The sequence below is a fragment of the Aulonocara stuartgranti genome, assembly GCF_965226115.1.
Source record: "Aulonocara stuartgranti genome assembly, chromosome: 18".
Classification (NCBI taxonomy): domain Eukaryota; kingdom Metazoa; phylum Chordata; class Actinopteri; order Cichliformes; family Cichlidae; genus Aulonocara; species Aulonocara stuartgranti.
This window is the reverse complement of record NC_138954.1, coordinates 7,237,251-7,259,294: the sequence shown is the minus strand read 5'-3', so window position 1 is coordinate 7,259,294 and position 22,044 is coordinate 7,237,251. Positions and strand designations below refer to the sequence as shown.

Here is a 22,044-nt window from a genome sequence, read left to right as displayed (position 1 = left end):
GCAGGTGTGTGGAGTGTGTATGTGTGTCATAGAGAAAGCCAGTGACAGGGGGAAAGAGAGGAAGTGTGTGTGTTGGTATGATTTGTGTGTGTGAACAAAAAAAAAAAAAAAAAAAAACATGCTATCCTTCTATGATATGACTATGCTGATAGACACTTCCTTTACAGCATTATGGAGGCTGACACACACACACACACACACACACACACACACGTTCAACTTGCAGTCCAAAACTAATCAGCTGCCCTCTTTCTAGCTCTCCCTCTCTCTCGGCCACTAGAAACCATTTATAACCTCATCCAACCCCAAGCAATTACACTAGCAGCTGCTCCCAGTCACTCTACGCCCGTGTGTGCTAGTGCGCGAGTATACTTATGTGCAAATGTGTAGTGGTGCGTGTGCATCTGAGGTGTTGCGTGTTTGTGTAAATCGTGCCATATGACCCGTGCGTTTTAGAGTTTGCAACGTGCAAAAGGCTCTTGATAGTCTATGTAGCTGCATACAGTGTGTGTGTGCGTAATGTGCTGTATGGGTGGCTGTAGTGTGTGTGTGTGTGTGCGTGAGGGTACAGGCCAGGTGGCAGCTTGAAACATCACTTTAATTAAGCCAAAAGGCCTGTTCTGTGGTAGAATGGCCCTCTCTGATTGACTTGTATGTGTCACCACCGGGCCGCTGGAAAACACAGAAACACCACTGTGCCTGCTGCCACCGAGCTGCAACCATTAATCACTGCTGCTATTCTCCTGTGCTAATAATGATACAAGTTATGTAACTCCAGTAATGACTTCTTGCTACATTACAGCTAAAAAACCCCACTAAGCTGCTATTTACCTGAGGTGGCGATAACACCAATATTCAGATCATGTACAGTAGTAAGAGCAACAGATACCCCATCAACAGAAAAACTCCAATTTCAAAGTTTACAGGGTTGCAGTAAGTTATGAACTGTCCACCAGTCGTGACTACTCAATGTATTTGAGTAGAAGGACAGAAATTGAAATGCAAAGATTATTTGAGGCTGAAAGCAGTACAGTTAGGTACAGTAATATTATCTTTTAACAGACTTATTGACCTCACACAGAGACTCAGTTCATCCTCTGTCTGAAATGTGTCCTTTTAACTCTTTTAGGACAGTTTTCTTTTCATTCACTGCAAACAGAAGGTGGGTTGTCGCTTTTGAGCTCATGAAGATCCATGTTTCCCGACATCATACAGAGTGCAAAAAACTGTCCGAAATAAAATGTTTAGAGCATTGTCACGTCTGAGCTTTTGGCCATCAAGGATCACCTGCACACTGAGTACACTGGGCACAGTTTTAGAGCTTTGGACGGTGGTTGAGTGGTTAGGACCTATGGAGTTAGAAAGAAAACCATCTGGACTTCTTTAAGTTTCCTTGGAAACATTTCACCTCTCATCCGAAAAGCTTCTTCAGTTCTAAGAGCAACTGAAGAAGATCCCTTCCCAGACGCCTTAACGCCCACTCACATCCTGGGTCATTTGATCTCAGTAAATCACATGATAGGGTGGGGCTAGGTTTCACCAATGGATTCGCCTGAAACCTTGGCTGATTGTGATCTACACCCACTCCCATAGGGTTTAAAATCTGGGACTCTCCACCAGTTGCTCTTAGACCTGAAGAAGCTTCCCAGATGAGAGGTGAAACGTCTTTAAAAACCTCAAGAAGTCCAGACGCTTTTCCTTCCAAGCTTCTTAGACTGCAATAACCTGGATGACTGAGAACCTTCACAGACAGTGGGTAGGACTGTTGGCTCACATGTGTAGAGTGACTAGGATCAGGAATCCACTGGTCAGCCAGGAGCTTCCTGTGTGGAGCTTTCATGCACTCTCGCTGAGTACTTCAGCTTCCTCCCACAGTATGTTAGATTGATTGGTGATTCTAAATTGAGCACAGGTATGATTGTGATCATGAATGACTGTCAGTCACTCTGTGTTAGCCCTTTTGTTCCACCTATCACCCTCAGGCTTCAGCGTCCCCACTGTTGAATACATATAAATAATAGGAAAAGCACAATAGGTACTGCTTTAAAGTCAGGCTTTGTTTTATTAGTTATGCTCGCTTAGAAGACACCAGCATTTTAGACTTTAAATAAGAATACTTGTCACCGTTATTGCCAGATAGATTTATGCTGACGTAGGCCATCAGACATGCAGCAGCAATAACCAGCCACCTAATGTGGAAAATGCAGAGTGAGGAATATCATATAAGATCTTTTGAGATAGAGATATGATGCAATTATTACCCCAATCAGATTCAACCTTTCTCCAAAGGTTGAATCTGAATGCCTGCCATGGAGTCTGCTGTTATGATCCAGAAATATGTGAGATAATTTCATTAACTTCCTGGAATGAAAACTTTGGTGACTGTGCATTCTCTTTCAGTTAATCAAAAATGAATTACGACCCCATATTCCACCGTTGACAGCATTTATTGCTTAACAAATAAACTGTGCACAGTTGTATAAATGAAATATGGCGTAATGTTTGTTATATTTTTGCAAAACCTTAGAGGAGTCCAAAAAAAACCCCCGGACACATTCGGTACTTTACTTCATGTAACAACTGCTGTATCGGGTGCTGTATGTTACGAAGCGTTGAAACAAAGATTCTTCTGTAAATATATGCCGTGTCATGGGCGGCCATGCTGAATGCTTTATCACGCTGTGAAAAAATCCTTCATCATTACACCAAAATGTGCTAACAAATTACCATTTCATAACAGCTTTGTGTGCAGAGAGAAACATTCACATGTGATAGATAGCATCTTGGCACGGCGCTGCTGTAGCATTACTGCTGCTCCTGCTGATGGCTTTTCAATATAGCATTGCAGTAATTTTCCATAAGCCAGTATGACTAATGGCATAAACAATGGAGCTGAATGTTCACGTTATGGGCCCATTATGAAACTATCAGAGCAGGCATGTAAAGACGGATGCCTTTGATCAGCACTGTATTGTAGCAGCCAGGTGCAGAGAAGAGGATTTAAGTCTTAAAGTGTGTCTTAAGTGAGGCAGAGAGAGAGGCGGGGGGGAGTGAAATAAAGAAAAGGGGAACTAACAAAGACAGAGACAGGAGACGAAACAATGAGAAGAAGGGGGCGAGGAAGAGACAGAAGAGAAAACCCAACAAATTCTTTTGTTTTTACAGACCATTGGGAAAGCAATGGATTGCTTAAATGACTCCCAGTCTATTTGTGCAGCCACCCAAAGTATCTCATTTGCCTTTCATGCCTTTTCCCCCTATACAGCACATAATAGCCCATGCTGTTGATGTCATGCAGCAGTTACCTCTATCAGCCAATGGTGTTTCCCGGCTGTCACAGGCTGCCGTGGATGCTAAAGGGAGCAGTCAAAGTCAACAGGTTAGACACAGAAGCCCCTTAGACATTGACCACTTACTGAGTCCAAGACACTACTTGCAATAAAGAACCTATTTGGCCAGAAAGTTTAAAGTGACTTGACCAAATATGTAACAAAGAGGGTCATGGGCGCTAATGCCATGGATGAAGTGCTAAAAGAAACAGGAGTCTCCTTAATCATTGGCCATTTTTATTGCAATGATTGGAGAGCACGGTGGCTTTACCGCGTAAACATGACAAAACAACTAAAAGTTTTAGCCAACCTCTAAAGCACTACTGTAAAATCGCGCGTGATTTTTGGGTCATTGGACCGATTTCATAAAGAGAGTGCTTTTTCCACTTCACTTGCTGCATTTTGTCTGCCGTGTAACCCTTGACAGAGCTCTCTCAAAGGATGAGTCATGCTGTGCCGGCTTCCAAAAACCCAGCTGAGTGCCGGCAAAGCCGCGGATCTAAAAGCTGTCTACATAGTAAGCTTTGTTAGCTTTTTTTAACACGACTAACTGCACTGTAGAGATGCATAACAGAAAAGTTAAAGAAAATCAACAGACATAATTAAGCTCCCCATGCGGCACGTGAGCCTGCTTTTTGCTTACTGTTAAAGAATTGAAAGCTTTAGATGTTTTAATTAAATGCTTTTCAACTTTGGACAGTTGGCTGAACAAAAGTAATGATTTGAGAGTGATTTGAATTTTCACAATGTTCTATAGTTGTTTTTATTATGTGGTCACTTAAGAAAACTAATACGAGAATGAGGACAATAATAACGAACTGCTGTCCCAGGGGCACTGATGTTATCCCGCCTTTTCCATTGGAAAGCTATCTAATACTTGCATGTCCATTAAAAGATGTTCTTTCGGACCCACTCCCTGCCCCTTACACCATCATGGTGCCTCTGCTATTGTTGCTGTTATCGGCAGTGAGATGTTTAAAATGAGGCGCCTGACAACAGATAACATCTGAAAGGCACTGAATCCATTATGGCAGTTGATGTTCCGGGAAAGGGTAAGGAGAAGGCTCATCTGGAGGTTTGGAGTTTGGAAAGCAGGAAAGAAGGGAGTTGAAAAGAGAAGCGAGAGGAGACAGCAGGACTGTGGTGCTTTTTCTTATCAGTCTGGCTCTGGTTCACATCGATCTTTAGGGTGGGAAACATCCAAAATTGAGGAAATGGACATTATTTTCTTTCATTAAAGACGCAAATTGCAAATTGCTACATTATATATATATATAAATAATTAGGCTAGCATCAATTCCTAAAAAGATCAGAGTCAGAAAGAGACAAAACCACATGAAACTGCTACACAAACCACACAGACCACCTGGATTGTTCTTTACATTACTGAGAAAAAAGAAATGTGAGTAAAAGGCAAAAGCAAAGCAATTAATTCCCAATAAATATTCCAAAAGTTTAAACTTATAGTGCACTTTTGGAAGGAAGACAGCACAATTCTTCCAAGGATGGCTTATACCATTCCGACTTTAAAATGTGACATTGAAATGCAGCAACGGGAGACACAGTGGTGTTTATCTGCACTTATTCTAATGCTTCTGGAATGATACGCGTCATCTTTTCTGCACATGTGCACACATATGAAATGTGCCAGCTGCAGTCACAATAGTCAACAACGCCCTGCCATAACGCTTCGTCACGACAAGGATCATCCCCACAGCTGGCAGGTAGAACCGCCAATCAGATTAACTGGGCAATTACACTTCTAATGTGCCACGCAAAAACCTAACCAATTACCTGCACTCAGCCAGATGTAACCTGAAGGTAAGGCCAGATGTGAAGACGTGAAGTCTGTTAAATCACAAATCAAATTTGGCATGTAAATGGAGAGTTATGGAAATCTGAATAGCTTTTTAATACGAGCAGTAAAAACAGACGAGCTTTTAACAGCTGCTGCAATCGGGAGCCTTTTTGGGTAATGTGTGCCATAAAGACCACACTGTAACAGTTGGAGACACTGTACATCCTGATGAGGGCTGATTATTCACAGAAGGTAGATTCGGAAACATACTCCATAGGGTACAATCCCAAGATTAAGAATCTCTGTCAGACATTTATAGCACGCTATATACTTTATGTTAAATTCCTCAATTACGGAAACCGTTAATCTATTAAAGCTGTCAAAGTGTCTGTGCACGTTTCACTGCACTGTCTGCATTTCCCCCTAAACTAAACTGGGTTTGTTATTCGCCTCACATATCGGAGCGGGTCTGCAGCAACAAGGCCAGACTGACAGCCTTATCCACAGCTAACAAATACAGCAAACTTCCACCTTCACTGGCAAACACAGCTCTGAAGGGAGTTATGGAGCAAATTATACTGCAGCACAACTTCAACAGCCACATACTGATGAAGCATGAAATTGTGACTTGTTACAGCGACTCTAGCTAGAGATTTAAATTAGTGACTAACACTATAGGTAGGGTACCGACTTGCACTCTGATTAACCAGCTAGTTTAGCAGCAGAGGCTGGATGCATGCATAAGTTGGGTGATAAGAGCAGGAGGGGGAGTTTGGGCTAAATAAAGAGTTGTTAAAGAAGAGAGGTGGAGGTTTGTTGCAGGTCGGTGTAAGGGTGGTGTCTTACCAAATCTCTGGGGATTTGCATCTGGGGCTCAGCATTCTAGAGGATGGAGGAGGGACAGAAGAATCAAAAGTAATCAGGAAATAAAATATACTCATTTACATAAACAGTGAACATTCGACTATAACAGAAATCAGGGAACTAGTGGATAAAGTTAGGCAGTTCAAGAAAAAGCACATGCAGGATATGAAAATGATAAATCTGACGAGTGCAGAGACTTTGAGTATCAACCGTGGCTCGGAAACAACTGAAGCGGTCGCAAAGACAAAATGTCATATCATCGAAATGCTGTCTTTGCATCTGCACAAACTTACAGTTTCACTTTCATGTACTCTAGATTTTTTTAACCATCCAGCTGTGCCCTATCGCAAGATGAGACAAACATCCAGATTGCTTTCATCGCAAGAAAAACGACCCGAATAAATTCACAGTCACAATCTTTACAAGTAAAATCCTCCGTGTAGACCGAGATTCTGAAACATTCACTCAAAACTGTAAAGGACAGAGCTGCTTTTTACAATCCTGCTTCTCTCTGAAACTAAATGTGATTTTATGCCAGATTCTTGCATTGGTGATGCAGGAATTTGAATAAAAATACAGCAAATCTGAATAACATTTCCAATTTCTTTGTTATCCTACCATTACAGTGTAAGCTCAATTTCCTGCTCAGCGTATTACGTGTCACACTGATGTAGTTTCACATTAGTGATAAAATAGATTGTTCAGCTTAGATTAAGGGCTTTTATACCTGCTGAGAATTATGTCACCTGTAATACAACAGCTGCTCACTTAATTCTTTTCATTACTCTACATTAGATTTAATATATTAGGCTTAGTAATCGCCATTTGTAATTCATAACTATGTGCCAAGAAAGCCCGATCTCGTTTTTTTTTTTTAGCTTAAATTACCCAAGTAATGCGCTACTGTGAATTTAGAACATCTTTCACCCTTATGTTGTTGTTAACTGACAGACCGTTTCGTCTCTACAGGCTCTAAAACGCAGAAGAAAAAGTGCAGTCTAGCTTTAGATAGAGACTCGAGCTGCTCATTTTGAGCACTGGACCTCATCTCCCTCGAGTCCCATTTCAGCCCTTTCACATCGCACTCTCCACCCTCTGCAGCTGATAACCACAGATCAAATAAATCCTGCCATCTAACTACCAGCTATGCAGAGTCAGCCAGACTTAAAGCTCTGCTGTAATCTAAAGATGAGTATCGACCAGTGTGGCAGTTTGCCTCATCAAACTTCACCCATGGCGACAGCCAGCCAATAGCCTCATCTGCATCGCTCACTGTGATAATTGTCACCAATCAGCCGTTTGATTGGCACCGCTTGCTAGTGAATAGCTGTTTGTGGCTCTGCTGGCTGTCATGGCTTCTGAAGGTAGAGGGAGAAATAAATTTTTGCTACAGCAGAGCAGAGATTTAAGGCTGTTTGATGCCATTACTCACGTTAGTACTCGATAAGCTGTGTGTTAAAGCTAGCAGAGGTAGGGAGATAGCAGAGAAACCTTGACTGTTGCTGTAGAGTAAACACCAATGTGGTTTAAAGCGCACCCACAGCCTCCACTGTTCACTTCCCACACATTAATAAAGCCACTTAATTCTCTGTGTTCTGCCATCTTGCTTCTGCCTTGGTCATTATAAGCTCCCTTCCTGATTAAAAAACACAACTTTGAGGCAACGCCATACATGCCGAGCATCCTGTTACATGTTTCTGCAAAGATAATTAAGTACAACATCTGGCACCATGTAAAAACATGAACTTCATGAACATAAACAAACATGAAAACTAAATTAGCATCAGTATGCATGAATCACTGAGAGTGGCTTCTGCCAAGACTGAGTGACAGCAGCAGCATCCAAAAACTGCTCACAAACAGTTGTATTTCAGTTTGTAAAATGTAATGTGTGTAGACTACGCCTGATTGATATTCAAGCCAAGTGTGTTTTTCACTCTCTGCCTGCTACCTGCCCTGCGTCTGTCTTTTCATCCACACATCCATCAATCTACCGAGTCAGCTTGGAGGCAAAACACAGTGAGAGGAGATGGAAATGCAGATGCAGAGAAGGTTACCCACCAAATGTGAAGAAAGAAAGGGAGCTGGTGAAGGAGGATGGAGAGGAGGGTGATGGATAATGAAAGACTGAAGACAAAGTGAAATCGAGAAGAAAGGAGAGGGTGAAAAGACAGCTCTACAGGTTTCCACCGAGGCTAGCCGCGACTTGATAATAAAGAGCGGTGCGGCGATGGAGCAGGATCATCAATCTGCATGCTCGGCTAGCGTGCTGTGTTAGCTGGGAAATGAGAAGACGGCACAGCCCTCACTGGAAGGATTAACAGGGCTTGTGACAGCTCAGGATCACACACGGAAGTGCTCACACACATGTGCCAGAACACACCATCTCTGTATATACATAAGTTACATATATATGTCATGATATGTAATTCATTATGGTGACAGGGTGAAGAGCTGCAGTGAGGCGAGCAGCCAACGTACCACTTCTCGGGGTAGGAAAGAGTCCTCCTGGCGTAAAACCAGCAGACCCACAGCCCCGCCCATGGGTGTAGCTCTAAGCAAGGAGACCACTTCCTCCTGGGTCCGCCCATTCAGGTCCACGCCATTCACCTGAACAGGAGGAGGCACAGTAATTGGGTTAAACTCTACATTATCTTGTATGGATTATTATCTAGGCTTGTTTTAAAAAAAGGTGAAACACTCAAATCTCTTAATTACGCCTTTTGGCCGTGACAGAAAAGCAGCAACACTTTACATTTTTATCAAAGCGGCAGATGGTTCGTTTTCTAATTTGATTAGTCGATCAACTAGTCGCTTTAGCCCTAGTTCAAACAAAGTTTGAAAATGAGAAAAACATGAGGATAAAAGGATTGAAAGTTTTGGTGGAATAACCCCGTACATTCAGAGCTGCACAGTGTAATCCTTTATGCAAATGGTTTGCAACGTGGGATGATGCAACTTCAAAAGCCGTTCTGTTTTTGCTGCACGAGATAGCGTGTGGAAGCATAGTCTTTGATTTAATTTCAGGATCCACATTTCCATTTAAAACAGTTACGAGAAAGGAATTTGTTACACTTCAGCAGATGGCAAGCAGCGTATATCACATATTTAAAATTGCCGTTTCGCGTGTTTTGGAACGAAATCACCGTTCCTACGTGATGCACATCTACCTTCCAGATCACAATCGCCATCTAAGACTTTATTAAATGACTAAATTAAAGCCTCCTCACACACGCCTTGTAAAGCATTACCGCACTTTTCTGCACTTACCTCTAGCAACCTGTCTCCTGCCTTGAGACGGCCATCTTGGATAGCAGCTCCTCTAGGCAGGATATTCTTCACGTAGATGGGTGCTGAGCCCCCGATGGGAACATCCCGTGACGTTATACTGAAGCCGAGTCCCTCGGGGCCTGCGGGATGAGCGGGTGAATAAGTGAGGATGCAAAATCGAATGATAGGATCTGGTTTTATCTTGACGCACAGTCTCCTCTGTACCTCTGGATCTCAAGCTGCTAAAAATATGTTAACATTCAACTGATAAAACTCTCCTGTATCTGAGAGGGCAATAATATTGGCTGGTGTTTTGGGAGACATTTAGCTGAGAGTCAAGTGGGTTCTTTCATTAGGAGTAAAGGGTTGGTATGAATATAGTTGTCCCACCCGAGGGGAACACTTGACCCATTAACAATGAGTACCTCATCTCTTTTAATAGAGCACACTCCTAACCAGTTTTTCCAGCACCATCATCCAGTAACAAGTGGCCCACCTTACCTGAATTAAAGAGTGCGTCCCCCAGTGTCAGAGGAGATAACTGCAATCCACGTTAATAAGTGAGGCCATTGTTTAGGCCACTGTGAATTTACTACTGCAACATCGTGATAAACACGATCCGCCTGATTCTGTCTGATTCAGCTCAGCATGCAGCTGAATGATTACATCATACTTTCAGGAAATAATCAGTAGCATATCACAATGCTGAAAAAAACCAGAGGCAATATAATCAGCATTACAGCGACAACCGGTGCTGTAAATTTCACAATAAATGCCTCTCACACCATCATTTATGAAAACTGACTCTGTGTTTTGAGAAGAATACACCAACGAGTCTCTCCTTTCCCTCGTGACCTGGCCTATAAGGCACACAGTACCCCGAGATGTTGTTGATCTACATGTGCTCATTAACCTGTGTTTCTGTGGGCGGATTGCATTTGGCTTGTGTACGTTTGTAAGTTTTGCCTGCAACCTCGTACGAGTGCATCATTATGAGCCATTAGGAACGCAGGTCTCTGTCTCATATTATCCATATTCCTAGCAGACAAACAAACTATTTCCTATTATTGGGCAACTTGAAGTTGCAGGAAATGAAGAGAAATCCTCTACCCTGTCAGCACAGCACTTAAGTAGGTTTGTGGTGAATAATTAAAGTAGTTTGTACATTGCAGGGCAATGAAAATGCATGCTTTTAAAGTCTCAGTTTGAACCAGTCAATAATTACACGCAATTATGTTGTGCCAATAAGAAAGTTCAGCCTGAAGAAATGTAATACTTTTGCTTGATTTTTAATTGGAAATTGAAAAACAACCTGGGTCAAAAAAAACAACACGCATTACACAACAGGGTTAGGGAGCGGGTAACCAGAACTTTTCATCTGCAAATGCAATGCAGCTCTAAACCTTTCTACACAAAACCTGCAGGTCCAGAACAGAAACGTCTAAATGAGCAGGACCGGACAACTGCAGATACTGCAGGTAAAAAAAAAGCAGTGAATTAAAACTGAACTGAGCATTTACGGTCGTGAGTGGATGTCTGACACAGAGTTCTCTGCAGCATGTGTGAAGGAAAAAACAGCACAATGTCTGGTGTATTTCTCCAGATAATCAACATACTTGAGTAACTTCTCCCACATAAAGATTACTGTACAAGTGCTCAGAACTTGTGATCGTGTGATATGTTTCTGTAAATAAACCATTTGAACAGATATGTGTGTCAAAAAAAGTTAATATAAGAACAATGAGGAGCATTTTTGCTGTATAGGGGTTTTGGCCTTAATCCCCCCTGCCTGTCTGAATGAGCCGATGAAAAGAATAGCACAACACTTAGCCATCCTGTTTCACATCCTCTACCTAATCCCCTGCATTGATGAGCCAATCAACTTCCCGCAGGCATTCGAGGTGCGGCATTAAACTCACCGGTAAATGCTTGTAGAGTTCCTGGCTTTAAACAGGGAGGAGGATCTTTAAAACTCCCATTAGCTTGATTAAGACATACCTAAGCAATTTCCTGTGCAGAAATAAGATTCTGTGATTGATTTTGATACTCCCTGGGATTTGCAAGGAGCCTGGTGTCTGATTCAAGCACATAAGAAATGCAGGAGCTTAATCTGCGCTCAAAGCTGTAGGCTTAAGTCGGTACTCAAAACAAAACAGATGAGCCAAACAGCCTCTTGGGAATCACTGTTAATCCATGTAAGTGTCTGCTCCAACAACAGCAAACAAAGGTGGAATGAGAAAAGATAACATCTTTGACTGTGAACATAGCAGATCTCCTGCCATATCATGCACAGAATGCAGCGTTTTCACAAGTGTTTTGTCAGCGAGAGGGCAGATGAGGATGAGAAGAGTGAAAAAAACCTGACAGAAGAATGGATGGTAAGAACTGTGAGTCAGGAATTTTTAAAAAGCAGCTGGACGTTTTTATGTTTTGTGTTCTGGCTTGATTCCCGCCCCATGAGAGAGGACAGGTTTGGGTGAAAACTTCAACGGGCATATGGTGCAGCCCTGTCAGACTCTTTGCTGTGGCATTTGACAGTGCACGGGGACGAGCGGCTGCTTAGCAACAAGCTCTCTGGCCCTGAGACCTGGCACCGACACCTGGAATCCTGTTGGCAGAGGTTTGCACCACCTGTGTCCACTGTCAGTCAAAGCGTACACCAGGATCCCTGCAGCTTTGCAGTCCTAACGTCGCCTGTTGCTCCACATTTCCATCTAAGCAGATGCTGTTTGCTTTTATCACCCACTTTTTCACATCTTACATCAGTACGGATAGCTCTGGATGGGGTTTTTAAGCCTCTTACAGCCTCGTTCACATATTCCACGCTTCCGTGCTTGAACCATCTTCCAACAGTGTTCCTACACTTGCTTGCAAGGAATCGGGAAGCTGCTTGTTTATTGGGTAGAAATAAAAAGGTTAGACTGATGCTGTGTATTCCTCTAAATCTTAAAAAGCCAGAGAAATGCACAGCACGAGAAGAGACTCACAGATCCTCTGGAAAGAGTCTCAGTATGCTTCAAAAACAACAACAAACCCAACCCTTTTACAGCCGCTAGGATGACTTTGCTTTTTTCTTCCTCAGAAACAATAAAGATCTTTTCTGATGATGAAAGCTCCAAATGTTTTTGTGGATCATGTGTTAATATTTACTTAACAATGAAAAACTTAACCTCATGACATTCTAAGACATAATTAATGTTAATAATAAGCTTATGAGACTAGTTATGGTTTATGATCTATTATCTTTGAGTTGAAACCATCACTAAGGCAGAGTTTGTGCGTTTTTGTGGAGATCTCTCCTCACCTTTCTTTAGCTGAATGCTGAGCCTCCTCCCGACTTTTTTCGTATAGCCTCCTGCTGGCGTGGAATTCATCCCCTTCTGCGGTGAATGGGCGTGACCTGTCGGGGGCTTGGCCGCAGAAACCGCGGGGTGAAGCAGAGGGGGGTAACCGTCAGTCGGCTCTGAGAGCACATGGGGGTACGGCTGGGAGTGTGGGTGCGTTTGGGAACCGTGCCGGGACATCCGCTGTGGCGTGTGGTCGATGCCTGACACAGTGCTGCCGCTGAGGGAGTCGGGGCTGAAACGGCCCGAGGCGTACACGGGGTTCCTCTCAGCGTGGGACAGCTGCTCGTAGTGGGCCTTCATCGATGACGGCACCACGTGGAACATGATGACCGGAGAGCGCATGGCTTGACGGAACATATTCTGGGCTCTGGGATAAAGACAGTGGGAGGAAATTTGCCAGTTTTACGATGGTTTAAGGACATGGAGAGAACAAAGGATAGACACAGAGGCAAAACTCAACATACTTAACAATCAAGTGCAATACTTGTCTGTACAAACTTGCCAAGTGGAGCACTCCATCTACCCAGTGTCTCTCAAACACACACACCCAGTCGTACTATATATAAAATCCATCTTCGCCCACCTGAACATTCTGACATGTTAATTAATACTCATTGCCAGCGTGAGCGGCTCTAGAAAGTGACTGAACCCTCCCCAACAGCTCCATCGCATAATCCCCTCATTTGGCTCCAGATGAAGGAGACTTCCAGTCGTCGAATACTTTGCAGAAAATCCTCTTTTAAAACCCCTTCGGTCTGAGCTCGTGTACATTAGGTGTGAATGGAAACTTATGTTGGCTGTCAGCGCCCTGTAAAACCAAAGCCTTGTTAGCGCCACCTGTTTCAATAAAGCAAACGTGGGTCCCCTGACAGCTGAACAGACGTTTGAGAAAATGCTAGGCCGCGAGAATTTCTATCGCTCCCCCTCCATCCCCAGACCGATAACCAAAAGTCGCGCTGCCGAAGAATTTCTTTGTGAAATTCCGGGCCTCTTTTCCCAGCTACCAACAACCTTCCCTCAGGGGGACGGTCTCGTCACGGTGTCTTTACAATTTCAGGCTGGATCGAGTGTCGGAGGAGATGTAGTCTGCCCCCTTATGAAAATAAATAACAAGAGCAACTGTTGCACTAATGCACTTGTCGCAACACTATGTATGGAAGCTTTATTCCCACCCATCACATAACTTGTGGCTCCAACTGTGGGAATGGCTGGAACATGACAACATGATCGGGATCCAGGAGTTTGTTGGTTCACCCAAATTATTCTTATATACCTCCACTCATACTTTTGGTGCAACTGCTCAATTTCTACCCAGTAAACAGATCTGACAGCATATTCCTGGTATTATCAACACAGGAATTCTGTGTCATGTAAGAGATAATACTAAAGTAAAATCCCATTAATCTCCATTATAATGAGGTGGTAGCAAAAGTCTCAAAGCCTGAACTTATCAGAAACCAACCAATATGATCTGTGTGACTAGATTCTGATTTTATTAGTTTGTTAAATGGGGAAATATATGTTTGACTCTTTACGTTTCGAGGAACGGTTAAATCCACCAAGACGCATCTATACATGGTCACATGTGGGTGGTACTTTGCATAATAGGTGTCTTACATAACGTTCATCAGTTTGGAGCAGCTTATTGCATTTAAAACATGCATATACTTTTCGTATAAATGTAATGCTGGCAAAAAAACATCGCAAACAAAAAAGCATCGCTGCATTGCAGATATTGCATGTACTGTATACACAGCATATAGGTTCTCATGCATCGTACGGGATCTAGAAAATGGGTGGATGTGTGAGTTTGGTTAGGCAGGGAATAAAAGCAGGAGACATGAACAGCACTGAAAAAGGAGAAGCTGTGAATTTTAGGAGATTTATTCCCATTCCTTCTGACAGAAGAAAAGAGAAAGTAGTGAGAGTAGGAGTCCAGTAGAGCTGTTACTGTTACTGAAACACAAGGGAATAAAGGCTAAGAGGACTGCAGGAACGACTTGAGGAATTGAGGCTCTGACCTACAGGAGTTAAGTAGGGAAAGGTTAGCTTAGCACAGTGACAGGCAGCAGAGGAGACTGTGCGCCGGCAGGAGAGGGAGTAAAATAGGCATGAGGAGAGAGGAGAGCAGCCAAAAAAAGAAGAAGAATGTTTCAGACTATGGGTATAAAAAGCTAGGGATGGTGCGAAAAAGCCATTCACACAGGAAGACCAGGGATCAGCAGAGCTCAACAACGGCTCCCGTGAGCTGCAGTCTTACTGTTCAAATCTGATGTTTCGCAGGTCTCCGTTATTGATACGGACGATACAGTCGTTCTCCTGGAAGAGGCCCTGCTGCTCGGCCTTCCCTCCTCTCTCCAGACGCTTGACCAACAAGCCAAGAGTCCTGAAATGTTCAGAAGTTCATGTCAAGAGGATGCAGTGTCTGTGGACTCAACATGGCTGTTAAAACACTGTGGCCTGCACAGCCGGGTGAAGAATACACTAGGACTTTTTTGCACACTGTATAAAAGCTGGCTAAGAGTCTTTGTCCTTGTGAGGGGTTATAAAATCTTCGCTTTGATATTCGATATAGTTTAGATTATTCTGACCACAGAAAATAATTCTCTTTTTTATTTTAACAATCCCTCTTCCCGTGGCCAGATGGTTATTCAAGAATCATCAATGTGAAGCTAATGAAAAGCCCTTTTTTTGGCAAAAAAGACAGCTATGCCTAATTGCTGCCTCTGCTTCATCATGCAGTACTAGTGAAGAGAGCACAGTGTGGTCCTGTCATTTGCATCATCAGTGTACCAATGAGGCTTATGAGAGAAAATAGTCGCATCACATCAGGGTGCTTTAGAGGCTGTGTGTGGGGGAGGCATCTATTCAAAGGCAATCAACACATTCAAAACCTCAAATGTAGTTCTGGTCGGGTTGACGCTTTGCATGTGTTAATTTTCGAAACTCTTAAGCTCCTCTGTCCTTTTTCTGAATACAAAGTAAACAGAGTGGTTTCTGAGAGGAATAAAAAAACAACAGTATTAAAGACTGATGGCAGACAGTAGCTGGTATATCACGCTGTAGCTCTTCAGCCATGCTGAGCTTCAACGCTTGTCGCTCTGTAATCCAGTGTGGCAAACTGGCTTATGACTCCCCGCACAGCCACAGCGAGGGGCTAACTTCACCTGAAAGGGCGCTTTTTGGATTATAGACCAGAGAACGAGGAAGAAAATCAGCTATGGGTAGGGAAGACGGCGCGACCCTAATCGAGTCTTCTTCGGCATACAGCCCGTGTCTGAGAGCATCAAGGATTTTTCGAGGGTAGTGTGAGCGAGTGTTGCCTAGGTAAATTGGGTTGATTTTAGGCTTTAATACTTGCCCTCGCCTCGGGTTTATAACTCAATATGAATGAGAATGTGATTACTCCGGGGGGCAGAAAAGTTCAGGAGTTGAAAAAGTTCAGAGACAATTCGGCTGATTGAATTTGAGTGAGAACACAATGTGATTTGCTGTGGAGGGGCCCATTTCTCTGATGAAAGCTGGGCATCTTAATCTTGGTGAACCACCCAAACTGACATTTCCCCAATAGCAGAAAAGCACATTATAAATGTGCTTTTAGGCTGATTACATTGGGCAGAGAGAAAAGTGATATGATCTTGATTTTCAATAAAGTACAACGGAGACTTTACAGTCAGTGATGGCATTTGGGAGTCTTAGTTTAGACTGATACGTAGAGGAAGTCTGGGAATAGGGCTGTTTGATATCGGATGACGATATAAAATCATCTATCATTTCATTTTATGCTATCGTTTGTTTCGTGGTGTCGCAAAATAAACTGTTTACGGCAATATTTTTTCATCGTTTGGATGGTCACTGTAGTGGCTATATTTCTTAAAGTTCTCTCTTTCTCTTATATTTAATATAACCACATTACAGACGGACAAGTCCGCGTGTTTATTTTCCACATAAACCTTTCACAATAGAGCTCAAGATCCTGTTGAGACTTTTCAAAATAAACTGAAAATACGTGAAAGAGTATGCAGCGTGTTTACGGATGAGAAGCAAAAAAGAGGCGTCAGGTGCTAAAAAATAAACCTTAGACTCAAACGTTAGAACAGGCGTTTCCCCGCAGCACGCCGTGTAATAAATACTCACAAAGAAAACGGCGGCCGTTACAACTTATGTCTAAAAATGTGTCGTTTTATGCATCGGTTAAAACACTCGACTCCAGGTACACGACGCGCAGCTGGAAACACTTCAGGCAAGTCGAACTGCCCGAGATTCACAGAATTTACAGAAAATGTTACATTTTTGTGATTTATATCGTTAGCGGGACGATAGATGTCTTATATCGGGATATGAGATTTTGGTCATAGCGCACAGCCCTATCTGGGAATGTGCGGGGCTGCGGTTGGCTGGTGGGAAAATATCTGAGACAGGAAATACCTTGGCACTATGACATTATATTAGACCTAAATAACCTGGTCAGTGCTGGGGTTTATGCTTTTTTTTATTTTTTTAAGGTCTACATGTAAACTTCAGCTTTAAAACTATGCAGACAGCTAGCTGCAGGGGTTTGGCTCTATAGTTTTGTTATAACCTCAAAGGCATTCATGATGTGGACCTTCAAAAACCAGATGTGAAATTCCACTAATTCCTTCAGAGTTTCGTTCCATGTGCGCTTCTGAATGAGAGCGTATAGATGTGTGTGTTGAGTGCACTGCTCAGTGTATTCTTTAAATAATGTAAAGCTGATGTGACAGCAGCCACAGAGAAATAAAACGGTCACCTGCAAACCCCAAACAGCCATGATTAATCACTGTAAACTGGCAAATTGCTTCATGATGCCGGCATGAAAACCACTGTGGTCGCGCATGTGTGTGTGCGTGCTTGTCATTCAGCCTGTATGAGTGATGAAGTTATTACACTTTGCCACCAAAGAGGAATGTGTGGCATGCATGGGCATTACTGTGAGGGAGTGTTTCTGAGGTAATGCAGCCCGCTTCTCTCCAGGGGTTTTGCAAAAAATCAAAAAGGCCAAATTAACACATTTCGTGACATTTGTTACCAGAAACCAAATTCTACCAAAGAGAATTTCTTTTATGAGACTACAATAAGGCTGACAAGTCATCAGCTAAAGTGGGCAATTTTCTTTTTTCCTATTTTCTTTTCTTAAATATAAAACCTGTCAGACGTGTGCCAGTGGCAAAAACTAAAACTATAAGTGAAAAGATATATTTAAAAAGAAAAGAAAGGCAGAGACCAAATGTTTGCAAAAAATCCTAATTAAACGCAGCCGATTAGCAGAAAGAATTTAACATAATGCTACATGTTATAATTGTGTTCTGCATCGTGTGTTGCTAACACTTTCCTGTGGAACCCCAAATACATAAGAGTCTGATCTTTATAGCGCTTTTGTGTGCTCTGCAGTGCTATCCATCAGTCTAGATAGTTATGTTGTACTTTGGCCAGTTTTTGAGATATTGGCTTTCGAAATGTGATGCAGCACAGCAAAAGCCAGCCAAGCATGAAGACTGAGAATCCAAAAACAGCCGAGCAATGACGCAATCAAGAAAAAACACATTCTTTACGTCACCATCTGCAGACATGTCTCAAAACTATGATCAAAAAACGGTTTATTGAACAGTTTCTGATGCATAAACTGCAAATAAACGACTCGATATTTTGCCCCAAGTCGTTGTCCAGCAAACTTTCTCATCTATGAAGGGAAAACACTCGGCTCGGGTGCAAAGTGGACCAGCAACATCTGTCCCCTCTTAGTGAGGCCAAACTGGAAACACTGGAAAAACTGGACTGTGGCCATAGCACAATTTAATTTAAACATAGTGGCGTTTTTAATCAAAAGTACAATACTTTATAAATAAGTTGCCACAAACTAAACCACATTTATAACTAAAGCTTTTAGGCATATTCATGAAGAAATTTTACAATTTTATGACATGCTGTATTAAAAAAAGTAAACAAATATTGGACTTTAGCCTGATTGTTTTGGATTTAATGAAAACTCAAGACCAGTGTGATGGCACAGGGAAAAAAAAGCAAAATCAGCAGGAATGTCTTTATCCAGAATTCATGATCTGCTTACTTAAAGACAAAAAAAATCCCCACAAACTTTGCTATGAGCAGTTACCTACAGGAACTCATTTCTTGCTGTATACATCCGCCTAATGAGGCGCAGCTACTGTAGCTAATCTTACAGCTATTGCTGTCAATATTTACGTCTTGTAACACTGTCATGAATAGATGCATGCAAGTTGGTAGAAGTTGGTTAGAAAGAAAGTTCCAACATGGAACTTGATACATTAAATGTATTTTCTGGCTGTTTGAGCATCATAAGGCTACTGCAGCTGGACTGCAATATATTCAAGAGCAATCAGACAGATGATACCCCAGAACTGGCAACTGGTATCAAAATAATCTAGATGGATAAAAAGCACTGCAGGTCACAGAACAAAAAAAAGGCTGAATTGGGCTGAATTGGCCCTTTGCGCACACATATTTTAAATATCTAAGACCTTTATGCAAAAACCTGTTAACGTAGTTAAACCCGTGGACACCATGTCTGAATGGCCCTAAGATTTATTTTCTTCTAGCCTGTCTGAAGAGCACAGCGGTTCTGCTCTGGTTATTTTTACCTGCGGTCCCTGCCACTGAAAGGCACCACGTGGATCCCCAGGGGCCCACCGTCGTTTGACACCTCCACCAGTTTGACAATGTCTCTGGGATCGGAGACGGATGAATGACAGAGAGAGACGGGGGTGGGTAGGGGGGTTGGGGAGGAGGTGCGGGGTGGAGATCAGAGGAGAGGGGTGACACCATGTGGGCAAAAATAAAAACAGGAAATGAGGCAATGAAGACAGAAACATTATGACAAGAGCTCAGTGGTGCAAACAAACAAATAAAAATAGAAGTCAGAGGAGACAAAAAGCACAATAAAACAGAGCAATCCAAAGAAATCAAACACATGTACGGGAAAACAAAAAAAAAAGGTTTTCAAAAAAACCCTCACACCCCCAATTCGGACTTAAGATGCTCTTCAGAGGGTGTAATGAGACAAATGCAGTGTGTTTGCTTTTTGGTGCGTGGGACCTTAATCCTACAACACATTAATATCTGTGGAGTGGAAAATTGCCCTTTCAAAGCCGGAATTAAGCTGCATGTAAGCGAATGGGTGCTGTTTGAAGTTGTACACAGTGGGGTAGAAACTGAGTGTTAATTAGAAAGTTCCTAAACCAAATGGTACAAAAAACAATCAAGTCAAATCAATGTAACCGCACCACACAGACACATTTAACATCCACTTATCCAAGAAAGAAATATGTCAAAATTTGAAATTTAACACTGTAGCACTAATAAGTTCCCTAAAGAGGAATTCAGCTTCCTCTGCTCTGCTGGAAAATCTCTTCTGGCAGCACTGAAATGCACAGTCAAACTTGGCAAGAAAAAAAGAAGAAAGGAAGCAACTTCCTGACAAGATGCTGGATCAACATATCAGGTTCCTTGAGAACAAATGGTACATGTTACTCAGATTTGAGAGGTGTGTGCATCAGCGACTTGACAAACAAGATATGTTTGTGCATTTCTGCAGAGGTAGTTTTTTTTTTTTTAAAGCACATCTGATGTCCTTGAGTAAGCAACAAACCAAAACGTTCCAAAAAGTTCTACAAAAAGCTCAAGTTTACTGATGTTTTTGGCTTTTGCATGTAGAAACTGAAAACAGCGACGGGGGAGACCTAATAATGAAAAAACTGACAGAAAGTTGCATTCTTAAAGCATTTATATGTAAATTAGAATGTGTGCTGATATCCATTTAAAAGCAAAGAAAACCCAAAACAGTTCCAGCTATTTGCATTTCTGAGGCTGGCCATACACTGGCAAATATTATAAAGATGCAAGATCTAATCCATCCACAGCTTTGATACAACGACTATGATTAGCCCAGGGAAAATGGGCCCCTTACTGACAACTAAGAGGCAGGAGAAACCAGAGTCTCTGGGAAATCACAGGAATAATAATACCATACCTGCATATTAAACTGGAAGCATGCAATGGAGCAAAATAACAAAACAAAACACAGTTGTTAATAACAGAAGCTGAATGGGTTAGTGCGTGGGAGAGCTCTGATGGCGAGACGAGGATCATTTTGCTCCCACAAAAGAGAATTATGTAAATCAGAAAGCAGGGCTGAAAATGAGATTTTCGACAAACAAACCTCGGCTACAATATAGAACCTGCTGCTTTAGCTTTTAAGTGCCTATTATGTGAAGAAAGCAAGCGGAGAACAGATTTACAACGGTCAACTCTGAAGAGATATTCTAGTCTCGAACAACCAAAGTTGTTACTTCTTCGTGTTAGGTTGTGTCCATCATACTTAACACTGCACGTACCAGGTTGCTGAGATGAGGAAACAGTATCGCAGTATTAGCAAGACATCAGGCGCTGGCTTACAGAGGTGTGGCGACACCACAAATATTGCAAGTTTCAGCCAATACATTTAGTTTAAACACACATAATTCAATGTATAGTGCAATTATTGACCAGCAAAGGTTGAATGATCTTCTGGTCAGAGTTACTTGGAGAGGATGAGATTGACAAAGCTGCGCGTCCTCTACAACCATCATTCTAGCGAAGGCAAAGACGCTGATCAGCGAGTGACTTACTCTAGTGACCTCACAGCAGTGTGGTCAATGGAGTCAGCTCGGCCAACAGGCTCAATCCGTCCGTTTTCTTCTTCTCTTGCCGCTTCCTCCTGGAACGAAACAAAAGGAGAGAAAAAAGAAGAATTTGGTGTGAGTGACACTCAAAAAGCACAAGAAGACTTGAGCCTGAATCTCTTTTACATAAACAGATTAATCTGAAACATTCAGCTCAGCCACCAGATTACAAGTGTGAGGTAGATGAATCCTGTTTTAGTTCAAGGACTGAATGATGTCCATACGACTGTTGGCAACACACACCCATGACTAAATGTCTGCAGGATGAAACCGCATACACAATTTTCCAGTTTCTCTTGCCAGCCAATGAAGTGGTTGACAGTCACTCACATTATCTATGCTTTACAGAAAAATGATGTTGTCAACAGGCTACACAGCATTTTCTGCCACTCCAGTTGGTCCATATGTCACACTGGGCACTCGTGCTCGGCCATGAGTTGGCCAACGTTCACGTCAGTTGAACGCAGTCCAAGAAGCGTATGGTTTCTCACAGACCTCAGAGATGTGCGGCTATGATCTAGCAGCAGGTTTTCAAGACAGACTTCAGAGATCAGGAATGCATAACCGGCGTGTCAACGTGTTGAAAATGTGTCAAGTTAGAGAACCGAACCTCCGTTATATCTTCAGGACCTAGTGTCATTTCCTAGTTGGTACAACAAACAGACAAGACCACGATCAACGCTGCTGGATTAGGCCATTTACGAGCCAATATTCCTCAC

General features: G+C 42.4%; 1 protein-coding gene across 10 annotated transcripts in view; it reads right to left on the bottom strand.

Moving 5' to 3' along the window:
• pard3ab (par-3 family cell polarity regulator alpha, b) overlaps nucleotides 1-22,044 on the bottom strand; it is a 262,424-nt gene that overhangs the window by 127,019 nt on the left and 113,361 nt on the right. For 5 of the 10 annotated variants that reach the window (XM_082512080.1, XM_082512082.1, XM_082512087.1 and 2 more), the window contains exons 6-13: nucleotides 21,272-21,360; nucleotides 19,247-19,330; nucleotides 14,869-14,994; nucleotides 12,566-12,975; nucleotides 9,262-9,401; nucleotides 8,473-8,601; nucleotides 5,974-6,009; nucleotides 3,306-3,353 (exon numbers count right to left, since the gene is read on the bottom strand). In XM_082512080.1, the coding sequence (XP_082368206.1) occupies nucleotides 3,306-3,353; nucleotides 5,974-6,009; nucleotides 8,473-8,601; nucleotides 9,262-9,401; nucleotides 12,566-12,975; nucleotides 14,869-14,994; nucleotides 19,247-19,330; nucleotides 21,272-21,360 (1,062 nt within the window). The remainder of the gene's footprint in view (nucleotides 1-3,305; nucleotides 3,354-5,973; nucleotides 6,010-8,472; nucleotides 8,602-9,261; nucleotides 9,402-12,565; nucleotides 12,976-14,868; nucleotides 14,995-19,246; nucleotides 19,331-21,271; nucleotides 21,361-22,044) is intronic. The other 5 variants (XM_082512083.1, XM_082512081.1, XM_082512085.1 and 2 more) reach the window with 4 other exon arrangements.